The 20,730-nt window shown below is 49.8% G+C and overlaps 2 protein-coding genes across 2 annotated transcripts in view; both read left to right on the top strand.

Moving 5' to 3' along the window:
- Positions 1–9,638: 9,638 nt before the first annotated feature.
- LOC118881641 (basic proline-rich protein-like) lies at positions 9,639–10,672 on the top strand. The gene is made up of 3 exons (XM_036826767.1): positions 9,639–9,762; positions 9,963–10,507; positions 10,577–10,672. The coding sequence occupies exons 1-3, from the start codon at positions 9,639–9,641 to the stop codon at positions 10,670–10,672; spliced, it is 765 nt and encodes a 254-aa protein (XP_036682662.1).
- The window catches only part of USP7 (ubiquitin specific peptidase 7), a 56,636-nt gene continuing 46,446 nt past the window's right edge, over positions 10,541–20,730 (top strand). Inside the window, exon 1 of the mRNA XM_036825355.1 lies at positions 10,541–10,699. Within this exon, the coding sequence (XP_036681250.1) occupies positions 10,687–10,699 (13 nt within the window). The 5' untranslated portion in view covers positions 10,541–10,686. The remainder of the gene's footprint in view (positions 10,700–20,730) is intronic.

Here is a 20,730-nt window from a genome sequence, read left to right as displayed (position 1 = left end):
TTCCATATTTGGTCCACGGGCCATAGTTTACTAATTCCTGTGGAAAAGTAAAGTAAAAAGTAGACACGGAATCCCCCCCCCCCCACTTCCTCCAAGGAAACCACTGTTAATTTTCTTGTGCACAGTATTGTGGCTAAAAGCACAAAAGTCAAGTTGTTACGTGAAGGCGAAATAAAACAAGCCAGGTAACATCATAAGTTCAAGTGAAACCGAAAAAGCCCAAACCACTTTCCACCCTCTTCAAAGCCTTGAATGTAATAGAGATACAAACATATTCGTTTTTGAATTGATAAAGCAAATCAGAGTCGATAAGTAACAATAGAAATGATCTAACATAAATGGCTCCTATGTTTAGGGTAATGACCAACTTAGTAGGTGTTCCAGAAATGTTTGTGGCATCGTTTGATTAAAAAAAAAAAAAAAAAAACACGACTCCGGAATGACAGTCATTCTCCTAGAGAATCAGGGCAGTTCAATTTAAACTTGGCCCAGTTAATTAAATGCAACATTTGAAGCAGGGCTATAGCAATCATGTAGATTTATTAATTGAAGATTTGTTTTCTCTGCCCTCTTCTTTTGAATTTCTACTCTTAGAGCATCTAAGAATTTAATTCTGTCTTAGTTGTATTTTACCACTGCCCTCTTGCACTCATTTTCTTGGGAAGTTACTTCAAGTCAATAGCAGAATTAACCTCTGAATAATAATAAATAAAAAACACGTACAAAGTGGTTAAATTAGGACTCGGGTAAAAGGTCACTTTTTCTCTAGGCCTTGATTTTTCTTATTGTGAGAAAAAATATCTCAATAACACCAAATCCTGAAACACATTGTTCTTTGCCACTTAAAGATACTATTGTTGATGTTTAAAGAAATTCAAAAGGCTCTCTCAAAATGTAGAAACTTGAAGTATAGATAAGAATTCCCAGGGGCTTCCCTGGTGGCATATGGTTAAGAATCCGCCTGCCAATGCAGGGGACACGATTGGAGCCCTGGTCTGGGACGATCTCACATGCCGCAGAGCAGCTAAGTCCGTGCGCCACAACTACTGAGCCTGCGCTCTAGAGCCCACGAGCCACAACTACTGAGCCCATGTGCCACAACTACTGAAGCACACGTGCCTAGAGCCGTGCTCTGCAACAAGAGAAGCCACCGCAATGAGAAGCCCTGCACTGCAACAAAGAGTAGCCCCCTCTGCAACTAGAGAAAGCACGCGCACAGCAACAAAGACCCAACGCAGCCAAAAATAAATAAATAAATAAATAAATAATTTATTTAAAAAAAAGAATTCCCTTTCTGCTTTACTTTGGTAGACATGCCGGGGAGGAGCAGAGATTATTTGTGAATAAAAACTATTTTCTAGGGCTTCCCTGGTGGCGCAGTGGTTGAGAACCTGCCTGCCAATGCAGGGGACACGGGTTCGAGCCCTGGTCTGGGAGGATCCCACATGCCACGGAGCAACTAGGCCCGTGAGCCACAACTACTGAGCCTGCGCGTCTGGAGCCTGTGCTCCGCAACAAGAGAGGCCGCGACAGTGAGAGGCCTGCGCACCGCGATGAAGAGTGGCCCCCGCTTGCCGCAACTAGAGAAAGCCCTCGCACAGAAATGAAGACACAACACAACCAAAAATAAATAAATAAAATTTAAAAAACAAAAAACAAAAAAAAACCTGCTTTCTAAAGAAATATGGTAGTTATTAATATAGGATATGTTTCTGTATTAAGTCTTTGGAGGTTCTGGACTATTTAAAGAAAAAAAAGAGAACACTCACCAGGGTGTCTGGCACATAGTGAATGCTTAATAAACGTTGTCCCTTTTTTGTGTGTAATTTTCTTTAAGACGAAAGGGACCTTGGTGTTCTCAAGCTGGTTTCTTGCCCTCAGAACCTGAGACTCTTTCCCTATCAACCTTGATATCAAATGCCATTATTTTAATTAATTTAAATTCCCTGAGTTCCCATCTGGCAGATGAAATCCAGTTGCTGCTTGCAACAGTTACTGCACTCCTAACAGTGGCGCAAGAAATCTGCCTATTGCCAGCATGTGTATTCGTTGATTCAATCAAAAATATTTCCTGAGCAAGGGCTATGGAAGGAAAGAACTACCTCCTGACCGGCCGTAGAGCCCAGTAGCTTAGCTGTGCTCTGTGTCTAAGTGTCCTAAGAGATGGCAGAGAGGGGTTCTGAGAAAGGGCATTTCCAGCCGGAAGGATGAGCCAGCCTCATCAGCCAGGGGACCCAGATTACTGCCTTAAAGCAAGATTTCTTTTTTTCTGCCTCCATCCAGACCTTGAGTGTGGGGGCCAGGAAAGGCGTTTGGCCGATATTTGTTGAAAGAATGAATGAATGACTAAGTGTGAGGTTAAATGAATTTTACTTTTAACACATAGATATTCTCCACCCTCATTTTCAAATGTCTTTGAAAATAATTTTCCAAGTCAGCAGTTTATTTTTAGGGTTATGAGTAGAAAAGTAAGTTGAGTCATTGAACAACCCAGTGCCAGTTCTGGAGGCATTTTTGTTTGTCACAGTTGCTATAGGAATCCGGTGGGTAGACCAGGGATGCAGCTAAACATCCTACAGTGCACAGGACAGCCCTAAATGGCAGTGGTGCTGAACCCGTCCAAAGCCAGGAGCTCGCTGTCCTTGGGAGGCAGCTCTTAGGCTTGACTTCTGAGACAGGCAGAGCTAGGTGTGAATCCCATTTTCACCATCTCCTCGCCATGCCTCAGTCTCCCCATCTGTAAAATGAGAACAGTAATACCTTCTAACAGAACGTAAAGCATGGCATAGTGGTTAGAGGCATATGCTATGGGATGAGAGGATACCCTGGCTCAAACCTTTACCTTGTTATTCTTTTCAGGATAGTAAAGTACATAAAATAAAATTTACCATTGATGACATGTCATCCATTCACCATGTTATGCAATCATCACCGCTATTTCTGGAACATTTTCATTACCCCACTCCCCAAAACCCCATATCCATTAAGTACTCACTCTTTCCACCCCCATAACCAGCCCCTGGCAACCACTAATCTGTTTTCTGTCTCTGGGTTTGACCATTCTGCATATTTCATATAAATGGAATCATACAACATGTGGCCTTTTGTGGCTGGCTTCTTTAACTCAGTGTAATGTTTTCAAGGTTTATTCGTTTCGTAGCAGGTATCAGTGCTTCCTTTTTAGTGGCTGTGTAATATTCCATTGTAGGATATACCGCCTTTGGTTAACCTATTCATCTGTCCATGGACATCTGGGTTGTTTCCACCTTTTAGCTATTGTGCTTTGTGCTGTTATGAACATTTGTGTACAAGCTTTTGAGAACCTGTTTTCCATTCTGTTGGGTACATAGCTGGGTCACTCGTCTGCTAAGTCTATGCTTAACCTATATTAAGAAACCCTTCCCTTGTTTTTATTACCTCTGAGACTTTGTGCACCTGCCCTCTTTGCGGCTTGGTATCCTCCCCTGTAAAGAGGGGTGCATGACAGTTTTAGATCACAGGGCATTTGAGAGGATTAAACAAATGAGTTGCTGTATGCCCTTGGCCCCGTGCCTGCCACAGGGAAGCGCTCAGTAAACACGAGCAATTACTACTGCTCTTACCTGGTTGTGGGGATTCAGATACTCAACATAAAGCATGTTACCTGGCTCTTTGAGGAGTGCTTATTATTTGGTTTACAATTCGTGCTAAGAAAATTGTCAAGAATGTGCATTATGTGACAAACTTCTAGCCTTATATTAGCCAAATACAGAGTTCATTGCCCTTTAAATTTATGTATTTATTTATTTTTGGCTGCGTTGGGTCTTCATTGCTGCACGCGGGCTTTCTCTAGTTGCGGCGAGCAGGGGCTACTCTTTGTTGTGGTGCGCGGGCTTCTCACTGCGGTGGCTTCTCTTGTTGCAGAGCACGGGCTCTAGGTGCGTGGGTTTCAGTAGTTGTGGCACGCAGGCTCAGTAGTTGTGGCACATGGGCTCTAGAGTGCAGGCTCAGTAGTTGTGGCACACGGGCTTAGTTGCTCTGCGGCATGTGGGATCTTCCCGGACCAGAGCTCGAACCCGTGTCCCCTGCATTGGCAGGCCGATTCTTAACCACTGCGCCACCAGGGAAGTCCCTGAGCTGTTTTTTAAAAAAGTAAACAAGACCCCAGTATCTACAGCACACCTGGCTAACCATGAGCAGTCATTCTAGAAAAGACCTTACTTTAAGGGCATTAAGGTTTTGCCGGCTCACAGCCCAGAAGAATGTTGGCCACTTGACCTAATTAGCCACCCCTGTGGTCATTTTTGCCATTTGTTTAACCTCAGGCAGCCCCGTCCCTGTCCCTGGCACATAGTGGGTGCTCAGCCTAGGAATCGTTTTGAGTGAAAGGATGGTGGGTCAGGAATGGGGAAGGCCTGGGGTCTCATCTCATTCTCTCTCTTACAAGAACCATCTCACAATTTCTGGATGGGAAAGTAGTTCCTTAACAGCCACTTTAGGTAGAAACTGCCCTCCCCATTTCCCTGATAAGAATGTTGAGTTCAAAGAGCTTAAGTCAATTTCCCAAGTTCGAGTTTGCAGGACCCCTCTATGGAGCCTGGAGCATCTGGTTTGCATCCTAAAGCCCCTTACCCTCCCAAACTGCTTACAGCAGCATGACCTTGGCCAAATGCCTTATCTCTAAACCCACATCCTCACTAACCTTGTGGTTGAGGGGTTAGGTTGTCTTTCCAGGTATGGATTATAACTTAGTTATACTGGAAAAAAAGTGCCTCTGATTCCCATTTCCATTAAATTATTTTAGACCCTGACCAAAACATAGCTCCCAGGTAGATAAATATTTTGGGTCTAAAGAAGAAAAACCAACTGGCTGTTTATGCCGAGTCATGGCACGGGCCCTGGGAGCAGCAAAATATGTTTTGCTCAGAGAGTAATGATAGGGTGGCGCCCCTCCCTACTTGGCTCTACCTAATGACAAGGCAGATGGTCCAGCGGTTCCTGTCTCCCCAGTTTTCTGTCTCCTCTGGTCACTGGTTTTGGAACCAGGGTAGGGGTTGTAAAATTTCTAAAAATTAGCAGTGATCAGAAATAGTGCCCTAGGGGCTTCCCTGGTGGCGCAGTGGTTGAGAGTCCACCTGCCAATGCAGGGGACACGGGTTCGATCCCTGGTGCGGGAGTACCCCACATGCCGCGGAGCAACTAGGCCCGTGCACCATAACTACTGAGCCTGTACTCTAGGGCCTGCGAGCCACAGCTACTGAAGCCCACGCACCTAGAGCCCATGCTCCGCAACAAGAGAAGCCACCACAATGAGAAGCCTGCGCAAAGCAACAAAGACCCAATGCAGCCAAAAATAAACAAATAAATAAATAAATTTATTTTAAAAAAGAAATAGTGCCCTAAATCCTCTTGCCCTTTGGAGTTCTCTAACCGATCCTTTGAGGCATCTTGGCATTAAACCTCCCAGGAAGTAGGCATTACGCAGCTGATACACTTCTGTGGAGTTCTTCCCCAAGTACCACTTCTGTGTGCAAATGGTTTTTTTTTAAATTAATTAATTAATTAATTAATTTTGGCAGCATTGGGTCTTCGTCGCTGCACACGGGCTTTCTTTAGTTGCGTCGAGCGGGGGCTACTCTTCGTTGTGGTGCGCGGGCTTCTCATTGCGGCGGCTTCTCTTGTTGCAGAGCATGGGCTCTAGGCGCACAGGCTTCAGTAGTTGCGGCACGCGGGCTCTAGAGCGCAGGCTCTGTAGTTGTTGCGCGCGGGCTTAGTTGCTCCGCGGCATGTGGGATCTTCCCGGACCAGGGCTCGAACCCATGTCCCCTGCATTGGCAAGCGGATTCTTAACCACGGCGCCAGCAGGGAAGCCCACAAATGGGTTTTATAATTCCACCAGGGGAAGAAGAAAACAGGCTAGCACAACCCCCTGGAATAATTGAGTCTGGGCCTTCTTGGTAGGCCTCAAAGTGCACTGGTCTTGCCTTTTTTTTCTGGCCACCCAGCTTGAGGGATCCTAGTTCCCCCACCAGGGATTGAACCCCGGGCCCTCGGCAGTGAAAGTGCGGAATCACAACCACTGGACCACCAGGAGATTCCCGGTCTTGCTTTTCTAGTAGCCATGGTGGCCTAGGAATAACTTCTCCACCTGTCATCCACTCCTCCATGAAAGATGCGCAAGGCAGGAAAAGAGAAAGTAAGTGCTGTTATTGAATCCCTATGAAAATCCATCTGAGAAGCCTTTAAAGCATGCAGGCACTCTTTTCTACCTTTGTATCCCAGACAGCCCCTAGCTCCTAGCAAGCAGTTAGCATCAGCTGAGGTGAAAGCATTCATTCAACCTTTATTGAGCATCGGCTATGTGCCAGGCACTGTGCTAGGTGCTGAGGACAGAACTGTGAGAAAGACAGTTTCTCTCATCAAGATGCTTGTAGGACGGGACACATTAGTTATGCGTGTTCATTTTTTATTGCTGTGCAATAAGTTATCACAAACTTAGAGGTGGAAAAGAGCACCCATGTATGATCTCATAGTTTTGTAGATCAGAAGACCAGGCCAGCTCCAAAGGGCTCTCCTCTTGGGCTTCACCAGGCCAAAGCCAAGGGGTGGGCTCTCTGACAGCTCCGGGGAAGGGCCACCTCATTCAGACTGGCAGAATTTAGTTTTGAGGCCCCCGTTTTCAGGCTGGTGGCTGGGGATGCCCCCTTAGCCTGCAGGGGCTACTCTCAGATCCTTCCACGTGGCCCCCTACATCTCAATAACAGAGAACCTCCTCTCATCTGTCACATCTCTGCCTTCCTCTTCTGCCACCAGAGAAAACTCTGCTATTAAAAGACCAATATGATTAGGTTGGGCCAAACCAGATGGTCTCTCTACTTAAACTCGACTGATTAGCAACCTTAATTTCATCAGTGTAATAGAACGCAATCGTAGGAGTAGCATCTAGGTTGAAGGTCCCTTGTAGAACTCTGCATATGCTATGTAAACAGTTATTCAAAAATTATTCAAAATGTGGTCCAGTGGTTAGGACTCAGGACTTTCACTGCCGAGGGCCGAGGTTTGATCCCTATTCCGGGAATTGAGATCCCACAAGCTGCACAGAGAGAGAGAGAGAGAGAGAGAGGGAGAGAAAGAAAATGCTGGTAAGTACTATGAAAAAGTAAACCAGGTCCCAGGATAGAGTGACTGGGTGGATGGGTGAGGGGCCTATACTTGAGACAGTCTGCTTTGTTGGTCCCTCTTTGTACCAGCCTCTGACTATGGCCCAAATCTGCTCTAGCCCCACCTCCCTAGGTGGCCTCCAGGCTCTCATACCATCTCCACACATCTTTACCTCTAGGCCAGACTCCTGTTGAACTAACTCCTTACCACCGCCGTATGGATAATGTCTAACAGGCATCTCAAATGTAATACAGTTCAAAAAAAGCAAAAATACAAATAAAAACAACAAACCCCCCAAACTCCCCAAAATGAAGCCAAAAGAAACTTACTCTTAATTTTACTTCCAAACCTGTGCCTCCCCCAGACTTCTCCCCCATGTTAGTAACTGGCACCATCACTCACCCAGTTGCTCAAGCCAGAAATCTGAGAGCGATGCTTGATTCTTCTCTCTTCCCTCCCACTCAGTTCCAGGCTCTCAGCAATTTGACCTGCCTACATACTAACCCGTTTCCTCCATCTCCACCCCCAACCCCACCCCCAGTCCATCTCCAACTCTCATCTAGACTATGAACAGCTTCCACTCTGGTCTTCCTCACTCATTCTCATCTTTTAAAAAGAATTAGTTGGGGACTTCCCTGGTGGCGCAGTGGTTAAGAATCCACCTGCCAATGCAGGGGACACGGGTTCGAGCCCTGGTCCGGGAAAATCCCACATGCTGCGGAGCAACTAAGCCTGTGCACCACAACTACTGAGCCTGCGCTCTAGGGCCTGCACGCCACAACTGCTGAGCCCGCGTGCCACAAGTACTGAAGCCCGCGCACCTAGAGCCCGTGCTCTGCAACAAGAGAAGCCACTGCAATGAGAACCCTGCGCACCGCAATGAAGAGTAGCCCCCACTGGCCGCAACTAGAGAAAGCCCGCGCTCAACAATGAAGACCCAATGCAGCCAAAAATAAATAAATTAATAATTTATAAAAAAGCAAAACAAATTAATTGTATTGAGATCTGACACATACCACATAATTTACCCATTTAAAGTGCACAATTCAATAGTTTTTAGTATATTCGCAGAGTTGTGCAACCATCACCAGAATCAGATTTAGGATATTTTCATCACCCCCAAAAGAAATCCTGTACTTGCTAGCAGTCACTCCCAAACCCTTAACTGTCCAGTCCTTAATCTATCTCACATCTCTATAGGTTGATTTTCCTGCTCTGGACATTTCATGTAATTGGAATCATACACTATAAGATCTTTTCTGTCTGGCTTCTTTCACTCGGCACGGTGTTTTCAAGCCTCATCCATTCTTCATTGCCAAACAGTATTTTATTGTAGGTGTACAACATTTAATTTATCCATCGTGCGAGGTATTCTTTTTACTCTTATTCTTTTTAATTCCCTGGTTGGTTTTGAACCCAGTGATGAAGATAAGGTTGGCCAGTGTGGAACCCGATAGACACCTTTATCACTCCCTGCCACCCCTTCCTCTGCCAGAGCAGTCCTTTCTGCCCTCCCCCAAGTCTCTAGAGAGCTGGAGAGAAGGATTCCTTTGCATCTGAGAACTGTTCATTAGCATTTGTGAGAATCTGTGTGAATAACAACACCTCTTCAGAATCTGGGGGTGACCCAGGGGCTGGGATTGATTCCTGGTGAAGTAGTTCCTTCCCTCTTGTCTGCTCACTGCTTTGGTCCAGCAAGAAATTCACTGGTGGGAAACATTTAAGTGTATGAAATGCTGGGGGGGGGGGCAGAAGGGAGCGGAATCTAGTCACATTTGAATCATACATTCATTCAACAAATATGTATTGATTACTTGCTATGTCCCAGGCATTTGGGATACCACAGTCCACAAAACATTCTTTTCTGGGCGGGGAGACGGACAGCGAATAAAGTGGAAAAAACTGGAGAAAAATGCAGGGACAGGAGATAGGGAGATAGAAAGTGGGACAGGAATCACAATTTCTTGGTCATTTGGGGGCAAAATTATATTCTCCCTTGAGACGGTCACTTAGAGGTGCACATATGTAGAGATGTGTATCCTTTTCTTCCATTCTCTTTTTTATCCGCATTGCCTTGGTTCTCATCAAAAAGTTGAGACCCCAATCACCGGTCTCTCAAGGATCGGGAATGAGGGAGGCCCTGGGTGAAGGATCTTACCCAGACTGGGCTGATATGAAGGGGATAAATTAATGCCAAAGGAAGAGCTATTCGGGTTGGTTTTGAGGGACCAAAACCTGGTTTCTGGTTTGGGCTATAGTGAGAAAAGAAGTTCTCGTACGCGAGGTACTGGGTGAATAAAGTACAGATCTTTTAAAGGGGGTAAATAACAGTGCCAGCAAGTGCTGATCCGCGGTGGCCGCTCGCTCCGATCCGGGCCCTCTTCTCCGGAGTCCACGGGCGATATCAGCTACCGGCTCGAGATCACCCGTCTGCGGGCAGGGTTTCTGCCCCTACCCTCGACGGCCTCAGGGGCTTTCTGGGTGACCAAATGCCCGGGATGGGGCATTTGCCGGGCCACTCGCCCCCTAGGGCTGGGGCACCCAGTCGCCCACATCGGAACGCCCCCGGGCCCGGCCGCGAGGCTCCGGGCGGGCACCCGGCGAGAGGCCGAGGCGGGCCGGGTGAGGGGCACTGGGGGCGCGGCGCTGCGGGCCGCAGGCGGGCGGGCGGGCGGGCGGACCCAGGAGGCGGCGGCGGCGGCGGCGGCGGGCGGGGCGCTCCCTGCTCCGCCTCCCCGCTCCGCCCTCCCGCTCCCGCTCCGCCCTCCGGCTCGGCGCCTGCCCGCCCGCTCCCTGCGCCGCCCGCCCGCTCTCCTCGCTAGCTCGCTCGCTCTCGGGCCCCCCATGCGGATGTGACATTTCACGCCGCCGCCATTTTGAGAGCGAGCCGAGCCGAGCCGCCGGGCGCCGCGTCCGCTGCCGGAGCCCCGACGACGACGCCGAGGAGGCGGAGGCCGTAGCGCCTGGAGCGCGGCCGGCCCGTCGCCCGCCCGCGCCGCCACCGCTCCCGTCAGCCCCAGGCCCCGCAGGCCCGCCGCGGCCGGCCAGGCCTCCCGCCCGCCGCGCCCGGCCCGAGGCGGGGCTGACTCCGCGGCCCCCGCCCGGCCGCCCTCCGCCCCCGGCCGGCCCGCGGCCCCGCAGCCCCGGCCCCGGCGGCGGGAGGCGGGCCCCGCGGCGGCGGCGGCGGCGGCGGCGGCCGCAGCGAGCGACGAGGCCGCCCGGCCCGGCCCGCCGGCCGCCCGCCCGCCTCGGCGCCGAGATTGGGCGAATCGCGAGCAAGTACGTGCGCGTCTCCCTGCCGCCGCCGCCCGCCGCGGGCCGCCCCGGGGCCGCCGCCGCCGACGACGCGCGGGAGGAGGAGGAGGAGGCCGCCCCGCCGCCGCCGCCGCCGCCGCCGCCCCGGCTCGCCGCCGCCGCCCGCCCGCCGGGCCCGCAGCCCCGGCCCCCGGCCGCAGGCGAGGCCCAGGCCGCGGCCGACATGAACCACCAGCAGCAGCAGCAGCAGCAGCAGAAGCGGGCGAGCAGCAGCTGAGCGAGCCCGAGGACATGGAGATGGAAGGTGAGGCCCGGGGGCGGCCGCGGCGGGGCCGGGGGGCGCCTTCCATTGTGGCCGGGGGGAGCCGCGGGAGCCACGCGAGGGGCTCGCCATCTTTAACCAGGCCCCGGGAGGCCCCGGGCGGCCGCGGGCCTCGGCCTGGCCGGCCCGATCCGGCCGGCCCGGGCCGGGCGAGGCTGCACAGTCATGCCGGGCCCGCGGGCGGGGGGCGGCCGGTGGCCCCTCGCCCGGCGCATTGTCCGGCCCGCGGGACCCGGGCGGCCTCGCCGGCACAAAGCGCCCGGAGCCTGGAGTTGTAAATTAGAGCGCTCCGGCCGCGGAGGGACGCGGGCGTTTGCGGACTGCTGGCGGCCGCTGCGCGCCCGGTTGGGGAGCCGGGCTCCGGGGACCGTCTCCCCGTTGGGGCGTCGCGGGGGCCTGGCTGTAGCCGGTAAAGTCGGGGAACCGGAGACCTCCTTGGGCTCGGGGCTCGCCCGCACCTGCTCCCGCACGCTCCCCGGCAGAGCCCATTGGGGCTTCGAAGCGGACCCCCAGATCGCTCCATAACAGCACTTGCTGGCGTCGGGCTTCATTTGGAAACACCTGCAAGGGGCGCAGATGTTCTCAGCCTTTGGACGGGCCCAGAGTTCGGAGTCAGGCGCTCTTCGTTTCTGAGTTAGCTGTATTTCGGGGAGTTTGGCTGTGTACGGTGCAGTCAGCCTCCGGCCAGGTGTGTGTTTGAAACTACGTGAAAGCCGCCGCCGCCCTCACCCCACCCCCACGACTACCTATCTCTAAATCCACCCTGATTCCAGAGATAACTTAATTTTCTGCCCCTGTGCCAGCAGTTTTCCAGGGTAAAACTGCTTTGAGATACAAGGGCATGGTAATAGAGGTTTGCTGCAGAGGCGCTGGACGCGGAAGGGTCTTGGGCTTACGTACCTCAAGCGGACTTGGTGGTTGGAAGGCATCTTTTATTTCTCGTGGCCCCAAGTACTGAAAAGGGCAAAGTCTAAGGAGTCTTAAAAGAGAGTCCTTACCTATTTCGAGGGGGACGGACAGGCAGGAGTCAAAAGAGTGCCCCTGAATGAACGGGGTATTGAATGTTCTGTTCTTGTTTTGCTTTTAGTCAGAGATCTTGGGGTGTGGAAGTGAATGGGGGTGCTAAGGAAGCTCAGGTGAAGCAGCATTTGTCCTGTGGGGTGGCTGCACGTGTGGGGTGCTGCCCCCTGGTTGGTGGGAACTCTTACCATGACTGGTACTCCCCTGTGAGTAACGTACTGCCAACAGTTGGATGTGCTCTGAAGAAAATGGCCTGCAAGATGGCAAAAGGTGAAGTGGTGGAGATGCCTGCGGAAAGCACTTCCCGCTGGTACTTCAGTGGCCAGTAATGGGGGACAGGAGAACCCAGTCCATGCCAAGGACCAGGCCCCACTTGGCCCCAGAAAGGCAATAACTTGGTAGAGTTTTTGTCACGTGTCATTAAACAATTAGCTGAAGGAATACATTGCGGAGAGAATTATGTATATTCCTTTTAATGCCTTGTAAAAAGGGATTGCTTTTCAGTTTCCTTTTCAAGTTATCCCCCAGTCAAGACAAAAATCCACTAGTGCTAGCATATCTGTGTCCCACTTATGTTGTCTTAGCACTTTTTAAGCGTTTTGAACACAGGTGAGAGCTGATCAGCGTGGACCCCACTGCATAGTGTATTTCTGGTACAGAACTGGGTCTCTGGGGAAATAGTCATGTCCACAAATTTCAAGGGCTTTTCTATAAGACTAGAGAGTGTTGAGTGGAGGAAGAGTTTTCAGAAGTCATGCATGCTTTCAAGACTACGTTTTTTTTCTCAAGGAGTTTTGTTCTCATATCCAAGTTTTCATTGGAAAAGTCTCCCGTAAAATCATTAATCTGCAAATTTACTGGTGTCTCAAACTGGATGGCAAAGGTTGTAGTTTATTATTGCTGATTCCGTAAACTTCAGTCTTCTTTTGAGTGGGCCTCCGATTCATTATCCAGAGGGTACCTTGTCTTTATAGGGGTTATGGTCGTCAGCACCCTGTGAACAGCCGCAGGTGTGCAGTTTAAAAAGCTGCCTATGTCTTAGGCAGTCTCTTTCAGCCTTTCTTAGCCTTCCCACTCCTAAAATGTGGCGTTAGGTTTATACCTTGTAGTTTAGGACCAGAAAGTGTGAAAATCCTTCCTATTAAAAAGCGAGAAGGGTGGGATTTAGTGACCATCAGCTCTGCTTGGCTTCGTCTGCCAGGCTCAGTGAGAGACTCGCACCTGCTTGGTTTTTGCCTTGGTTCCTGTAGACTCACTCAGCAGCTGGAAGCTGTCAGGGCTCCCTCTGATGAGCTCGAGGAAGGGAAGCTTTGTGGATGAGGAGCATTTGCTCGCCCCTCCTGGGCAGGGCAGTTTCGAAGGAGCCGGGGAGACTGGTTTGGTTGGCGGTTTTTTCCTACCAGCAGGTCCGGTGTTAGTTTGCGCTCCTGCTCTGCTTTATAGGGGTCACATTTGCTTTTGACTGATCCCTGCGCAGCCCTTGCACATCTGCTGGAGAATAACAGTGCTCAGGATTAGTTATTTTAAAAATGTCTTGTTTTGAGCCGTTAGGAAAGTTATGAAGGGTGAAGGGCAGAGAGGGAAAAGATGGGGGGGGGGGCGTGGGGTATGGTGGCAGTTCAGTGGGGTTGAGACCACATGTTTCCTTCCTGTGAGGCCCCTGCAGGTTTTCAGGTTGGGAGGCAAATAGCACCATGGAGGTGGTGGCCTTTGTCGGCCTGGCCAGGAATGAATGTGCTCCACAGTTTATTCACTCTCTAACTCAGAGGCAGTGCAGGCCGAGGGGCTGCAGGAGGGACCTGCGGTGGCCTCTGCCCTCTCGGGTGCTTGAGAGGTGATAATCTGGTCTGTTACGCCCCCTCCGAATCACCAGGAAGTTTTCCCAAGGCCTGGCTTCAGCATAGGCGGGCTGGCACAAATGTCAGTACCTTGATGTTTGTGCCCTGGTGTGGCTCTGCTGCCCGTGTGAGCAGTCTGTGTTTCAGAGTGTAATCTTTGACACTCATGGGCACAGACAGTTTTGGTTGACTTTTGTACAACACTCAGACCACTGCTCTCAGGACACCAAGCTGGGAGCAAATCAGTGAGTCGTCTGCAGTTTCTGAAAAGAATCGATCACTGACTTCTGTGGTTTTTGTTTGGGGGGCAGCAGTGGTGGATTTCTTTTTCTTTCCAACTTGTGTGGGTAGATGGAGTTTCAAGTTACTTTTCTGCTAAAGCAGGTTTGGGAGTGGAAAGTGAGTTCTCTTGTACACGTGTACCCAAATAAACTACACTTGGGCATTTTATTATATCTAAAACATGTTTGCTTTTCAAATCGTGCCGTAACAAGACAAAAATTAAATAATATGAGAATATTGATTTTCCTCTCACATTAGCTTTGGTTGGTAAAAGAACTCTACAAAGTGAGCATCAACTTGGAGAACCCAGAAAAGATAGAGACACATAGAAGAAATTAAGCCAAACCTAGAAACATCTGACTGATGTGAGCCTGTCAGGTTTTGATGGGACTGGAAGTTACTTTCCAAAGGCATCCACCCTCCTGATTCTTCCAGGCTGCTGATTTTGATTATCTGTAAACAAAAGATTGTTAACAGCACGTATTGCAAAAAAGTGTATACCTCCATCTTGTTTTTTGGGGGGTGGGGTGGGGGGGATCAGTTTTGTGGAAAGGAGGAAAGAAGCCACTGAGTTAACTCATGGTGGGGCAGTGTGGTGAGAGAGTACAGGCTTAGCGCCAGGCCTGAGTCTGAACATGGACTTAGCCGTTTAATTGTTGTGTGACCTCATGCACGTTGCTTAAGCTCTCAGTGCCTCAGTTTCTGCATCCTTGAAAAGGAGGTCTGTCGTATCCTGCAAGGTTGTTGTGAGGGTGGAAGCACAAAGCATGTGTGAAGTGCAGGGCACAGAGATAGGAACATCAGTGTTCACTCATGGTGTTGTGATGGTAAAAGGGTTGCACCTGAGGCAGGGATGGGCACAGGTTAATCAAGCATGGCGCACACAGGTGGGGCAAGTTGACTTTCGTGGTTCTATGGTAATTATATCCTGACATGGATTGGGAAGAAAACTGACCAGCCTCAGTCTAAGCAGCATTGTTTATGAAATCCTAGGCTTGATGTGCCTATATAGATATATAAGGTTAACGGTGTAATATTTTAAGAAAAATGTAGTGGATGATAGAGGAGTGGCTAGTGGATTTGGTGCGTTGTGACACTGCTGCCGAAGCCTGGTCCGCTCAGCGGCCTTCGTGATGAGAGTATTCTTGCTCTTGCACTAGGCTTAGAGCATCTAGTAATGGATTTGATGAGGTTGCCAATCAGGTTGGAGCAGGGAAGCCAGGTCACACGAACCTCCAGACTTAGGGAGTCGGCCCTGAATTGTTGTCTCTAAATCCCACATCCTGTTACCAAAAGCCCTTTTGGTTTTCCATCCACCACCCTAAACGAGGCGGCCCCTGTGGCCTCATGCTGGAAGTTTGCAATAGCCTTCTTACTGGTCTCTGCTTCCACTCTTCCTGGACCCCACACAGCTGTCTTTTCACTGCCCTGCTTACTAGAAGGACTCAGGTGTGCTGCCTTCCTCATGCAGGTAGACGGGTAGTCGCACAGCCCGGCCTCTGCCATCAGGATCCTCAGTCAGCCTGCTTTGTGCTTCAGGCTCTGGGTGCACACACACTTGCACTGCATGGGGTGCAACTCTGGCTTTTGGGCCCTGTACTTGCACAGGTAGTGTCTGCTTCTCCTTGGATGCAGACAGGACAAGAGACCCCAGGAAAGTGATTCAGATGCCACCTTTTCCCTAAACTTTTCTGGTGGTCTTAGCCACTTGCCTTGCATAAGAGCCATGTCTTGCCCCATGAGCTACTTGTGGGGTTGCTCTTGTGTACTCATCTTCCTCACCGCTGGACTGTTTGTGCTGAAGATACCCACCTTATGTTCCTTCTTTGTTAAATGTGTTTGTGTGAGACACTCATTCAGGAAACAGCAATTTTAAGGCAAAACAGTAGTGCAGGAGATGGCTGGCTGGCAGGGTGGTGTGTGAAAGAGAATGCCAAAGCCATAAACCAATATTGCTTTGATAGCTGCTAATTCAGTTTTATTGCCTTTAACGTAAGTTGCTTCAAGTGGCATTTTTGATCCTTTTGCAAGGAAAAGCTCCTTTTCCAGACAAGGGTATTGATGGACCTTACTGAAGTTTTCTATTGAGTATTTTAAAATTTGTTATTGTTTCTGGTTTTTTGCATGAGTAGTATGTAGCCTGGGTACTTCTGCTTGATTTCGAAGGCAAAGGAATTTACTCTGGGGACCGAGTTGTAACCAGGTATTTCTTGACATGTACTGTGACGGTTAAATGTTAAAATGTCACCTGCTTCAGAAACTTCTTGTTCTGAACTAATTTGGACTTAGGCAAGTTGGAGGAAGCAGGATTTTTAAGTGTCTTGCGTAGGCAAGAAAGTCAAGTTATGCCACTTTGGTAGTAACTTAACACATGGCTCGGCTAATGAGAAGTCAGATGTGTTGAAATTCTCTTGAATAGAAGCAGGCCTTCTTCTGAGCGTTGGTGATTTAAACTTGGAAGTTGGACATGGAGGTAATTAGAAAGTTTGTTGTGTAGGGAAATACACCGACCTGGACTAGAGTGAATGCTTCCAGAACTTAATGATGACACTAGTGTGGGCTAGCAAGAGCCAGGGAGTGGGGGGGGGGAGGGGCCTCCGGGGGGCACGCCTTGGGGAGTAGTGTCACTGTCTTCGGTGTTGGGCAGAGCAGAGCGCAGAGCGCTCCAGGGGGTGACGAGACGGGAGGGCTCGTTGACTGTGCGGCTGGGCCCTCGCTGGGCTGAGCACGTGCTGCCTTGTCACCAGCTCGGCTGGGACCACTGTTGTGCGGGCACAGCTGTTAATATTCTCAGAGATGCCCAGGTGTCCTTCCAAGGAGCCCAAGTCATCTGATCGACCTGGGGTTTATCTTAACAAATGTGAGTGAGTGCTGTATCAGAGTCTCAAGGTGGTGGTCCTCCCTTCTTTCTGGGTCATTTGAGAATCTGCAAGATAAAGAGAAGGAGGTTCCCTTCTGTGACCACAACAGTTCCATGTGATTTTCCTGCCTGGCATAGAATATTCGAAACCCAGGCCCTCCCTGGGTTCTGATTCCATGCTAGTGACTAATTGGTTTCCCTGACATCCTGATACTGGGAGGACAGTGTCCTGTACGAGGTACCAGCCCCCAGAATATTGACCAGAGGAAGGTCTGGCTCTTGCAATAAGTTGTTGAGCTGGCCTCTGCTTTGGAAAGGGGCTGTATGAGATCGTTGGGGTGACCTGTAATGCAGAGTGTGATCACACCCAGGGTGTGGCCACCAGTGTCTGGGTAGTGATCTGACTTCTTGGCTCCCTCCTGCCAGGCCCCCCCCCCCCCGCCATGGTACTTTCAGAAAGAGTTGAGGGGGCTTTCTCTAGGGTATAGGCTGGAGAAAACTAAACTTACTCACCTGGAGTTGCAGGTGCATTTCATCAATATTACTTTGGGAATAAATTACATTTCAAGGCCCTGAATTGACCCTGTGCTATTGCTGTTTTCAAGTGAGGACATGTAATGCTCCTTAGCCTGTTCGCGTGGTTAGAGAGTCCAGCTCCTCCTCGTAAATAATGTAGGGCAGGTCATTTTTTTTTTCTTTCTTTTTGAAGTATAGTTGATGGGTAGGTAATCTTGAAGTGCTTGATCTTAGAGTTGGTAGTTTATGTCAGCTAGGAGGAGAAATTATTCAGTCAAACAAAGTGTGTGTGAATTGGTTAAAAATATTCCTCAATCCCTATTGCTGTTTTATAACCATCATAGATGGGCACGGAAGAATACTCCCCCAAGAGTCTCAGCCTTTTCCTCTTCTGTCTTTAGCTTGTAAGGACAAGAGGGAGAACAGATAGGGGCTGGAATGCCTGACCTGCACAAAGTCCACAGAAGTAGCTGGTGGAGTGAGGTTGCTGAGCTCTAACCCTAACCCCGCTCCCAGTGGTGGCCAAGGGGCGGCTTCTGACCTGTGCGATATCCTGCCTGTGCTAGCCAGAGGACCCCCCCCTCTCTAACGCACTCCAGGTCTCCTGCTGCTACCCATGAGGACAAAAACGAGTCTGTTTCCTACTGAGACCTGGATTGCTTGAGAATGCCAACTCATTTTCTTATGCGGGCAGAGGAGAAGACATGTGGGGTGGGAGGATGCGAGGGTTTACCCTGCAGTGTGCAGTAAGGTAGCCACCGGCCACATGGTGGCAATCACATTCCTTAACTGACTAGCCCACGTTTCAAGTATTGAGTCGCCACCCGTGGCCAGTGGCCACCACATTGGACAAGCAGGTACAGCACACGTCCGACAGGGCAGACAGTGTTAGTGGCCAGAGTTCACGAGACAGCCTGGCTGGATCCTTAGCTAGAGGGTGTTTCTGGTAGCATTAGTGTCACATTGGATGTTGGAAGATACAGTGTGTCCTGGAAAAGCTAAATTAAAATGAGTGAATAAATAGTCCTGGGCAAACGCTACAGAGCAGGCTTTCTTCGGTTATTTGTGGTGAAGAACAGTTTTTGTTTTTTTTTTTTTAATAATTTCCAGTCTGTTGTGGACAATTTCTTTCTGTATTTTGTAGACACGCAGTGTAAACAAAATTGTTTAAGAAATGAAATAAAATACACATACACAGTGCAAGCCCCAGGTTGTTATTAAAGTCACATTTCAACAGTATTGCTTAGAACAAACACGCAGGGAGGATTTGCAGGAAACTGTACTTGTTCATTACAAGTGTGTATAGGCCATTAATATAAGGGAACGTGCTATTGCACTTGTAACTTTGTCATTCCACCATGGTAACTGAACAGTTTTGTGTGAAATAGCAATTCCCCGTATTATCACTGAAACAGTTCTGTGTGAAATAGCAATTCCCCGTATTATCACTGAACAGTTTTGTGTGAAATAGCAATTCCCCGTATTAAAAGCTTATTTGCACACTAGTTTTAAAGTAAATAATCTCGCTTCCTGCTTGGATGGATGGCATCCCTGCTCCTCTTAGAGAATGTTGCTTCAAGTCATTTCGATGTTCGTTTTACTAATATGCAAGTGAGTCCAGTGCTGCGGAGGTATACCCCTGAGATTGGGAGCCATCTTCCAGCAGTTCTCCAAAATGTATCCATAAACAGCTCCCAACTCTATCCTATAAACCAACATCTAAATTATGTTTCGTTGAAAGAAATGGGTTCTGGGTCCTATTGACTTGGGTTGCAGTTAACCAGCTAACCCTAAACTCTTACAAACTGTAATGGGGTCCCGTGGGACACGTGACACCACACTCCAGTTTGACAGCGCACCCACTGGCCCAGGCTAGGGTGTTGCAGGAAGTCAGGTTGCTGCAAAGTCTCCCCGCTTGGTCTGTTTTGGTGAGGTCCGCGGAGGGCACCTGCTCGCAGGCTCTGCGCAGGCACCTTGGGCTTTGCCACCCCCGCCCCCTGCTTTCTCGTCTGGATGTCCCCGAGCACCAGGCCTCATGGCTTGCTTCTGACTCCACTGTACCCTCGTGGCAGCAGAGCTGTACTTGCTGTGCACTCGCAGAGCCTGGTGCAGGGCTTCTGCTCACGAGATAGACATTTATGCAAACCCTCCCGACTGGCAGGTACAGGGCTGGCTGCCCCCAGCACTTGAGTGAAGGCTCTTGGTAAACATGTGCCAGGGAGGGCTGTGATGGGGCGGGGGGTGGTACTGACCTACGGTGGGAAACAGGGTGGGTCATCGGAGGCTTCACAGAGGAGGGGAAACAGCTAAGTTTGAAGAGAGGGAGGGGTGGTGTGATCAGAGGCAGGAGGTTGTAGAACAGCATCATGGGCTTGGGATCTAGAGCGAGAGGATCTGTGGTCCCCAGAGTAATGGTCCACAGAGATGTCTGTCCTAATCCCTTGGAAGCCGTGACTATGTTACTTACCTGGCAGGGGACTTGGCAGGTGTGATTAAGTTCAGGATCCCTAGACGGGGAGATTATGCAGTGTTATCCAGGTGGACCCAGTGTAATCACAGGGTCCTTAACCCGTGAAAGAGGGAGGTTGGAGTGGCGTGATGTGAGAAGGCCATTGCTGGCATTGAAGATGAAGCTGGAAAAGGCCAGGAAACAGATTCTCCCCTCAAACCTCCAAAAGGAGCCAGCCCTGCTGACACATTGATTTTAGCCCAGTCAGGCCCATTTTGGACTTGTGCCCTCCAAAACTATAAAAGAATAAGTGTGTGGTGTTTAAGCCAGTAAGTTTGTGGTAATTTGTTCAGCAGCCAACAAAACTAATAAGGATCCAAGAAGGTGGGTAAGAAGCAGTAGGTGGGTGTCCAGTAAACTGGCCTTGAACCTTAGAGAGCTGCCTAGAGGCTGGAGAGCTCGGCAGCTACCCTCCCTGGGCCAGGCCCCTGGACGTGAGGGCTGTGTCTGTATCAAACTCATTGGCTCCTTACCACCAACTCTGAAGTAGATGGAGCAGCGTCCCCCATTTTACAGCTGAGGGAAAAAGGAGCTGAGTCAAGTTTAAATACCTACCCAGGGTTGGTGGCAGCAGTGGGATCTGAACCCAGGCCATGTGGCTTCACAGAAATTTGCGTCTCATCATAGTCAGTAGACACTATTTGTCATGAAGATGTTGCTATTGCTTTTTAATTTAAGCCGCTGCCTTCTCCCGCGTTTTCCTATCTCACCACCCAAAATGGCACAGCTGCAGTTGGGCTCCGCAGTCTGAAGATTTTTGTGTGGTGTTCACCACATGCTTTGAATATAGAAAGTAGCTCACTTCCAAAACCAGCCGGGGCCACCTTATCCTTCAGCAAGTGCAATATGGTGGCAGAAGCAACATAGATGTGTTTTTAAAGGTAGATGCCTCCCTTCTTTGAGAATCAGGTATTCAGTAATGCGATCCTAAGCTGAAATGAATCATCCCTAAAGCAAACCATTCAGGGCTCTGGGCATATGGAGAGAT

This window comes from Balaenoptera musculus, chromosome 15, assembly GCF_009873245.2.
Source record: "Balaenoptera musculus isolate JJ_BM4_2016_0621 chromosome 15, mBalMus1.pri.v3, whole genome shotgun sequence".
Taxonomy (NCBI): domain Eukaryota; kingdom Metazoa; phylum Chordata; class Mammalia; order Artiodactyla; family Balaenopteridae; genus Balaenoptera; species Balaenoptera musculus.
Note: the sequence above shows the minus strand (reverse complement) of the source record. Positions and strands in the feature narration are given on the sequence as shown.

Bases quoted from the DNA above. Each gene is read 5' to 3' on its own strand.
- LOC118881641 (XM_036826767.1), top strand. From the start codon at position 9,639: ATGGGGCATTTGCCGGGCCACTCGCCCCCTAGGGCTGGGGCACCCAGT. The intron at 9,763-9,962 runs GTGAGGGGCACT...TCTCCTCGCTAG, and splicing joins GAGAGGCCGAGGCGGGCCGG to CTCGCTCGCTCTCGGGCCCC. The intron at 10,508-10,576 runs GCCGCCCCGCCG...CCGGGCCCGCAG, and splicing joins CGCGGGAGGAGGAGGAGGAG to CCCCGGCCCCCGGCCGCAGG.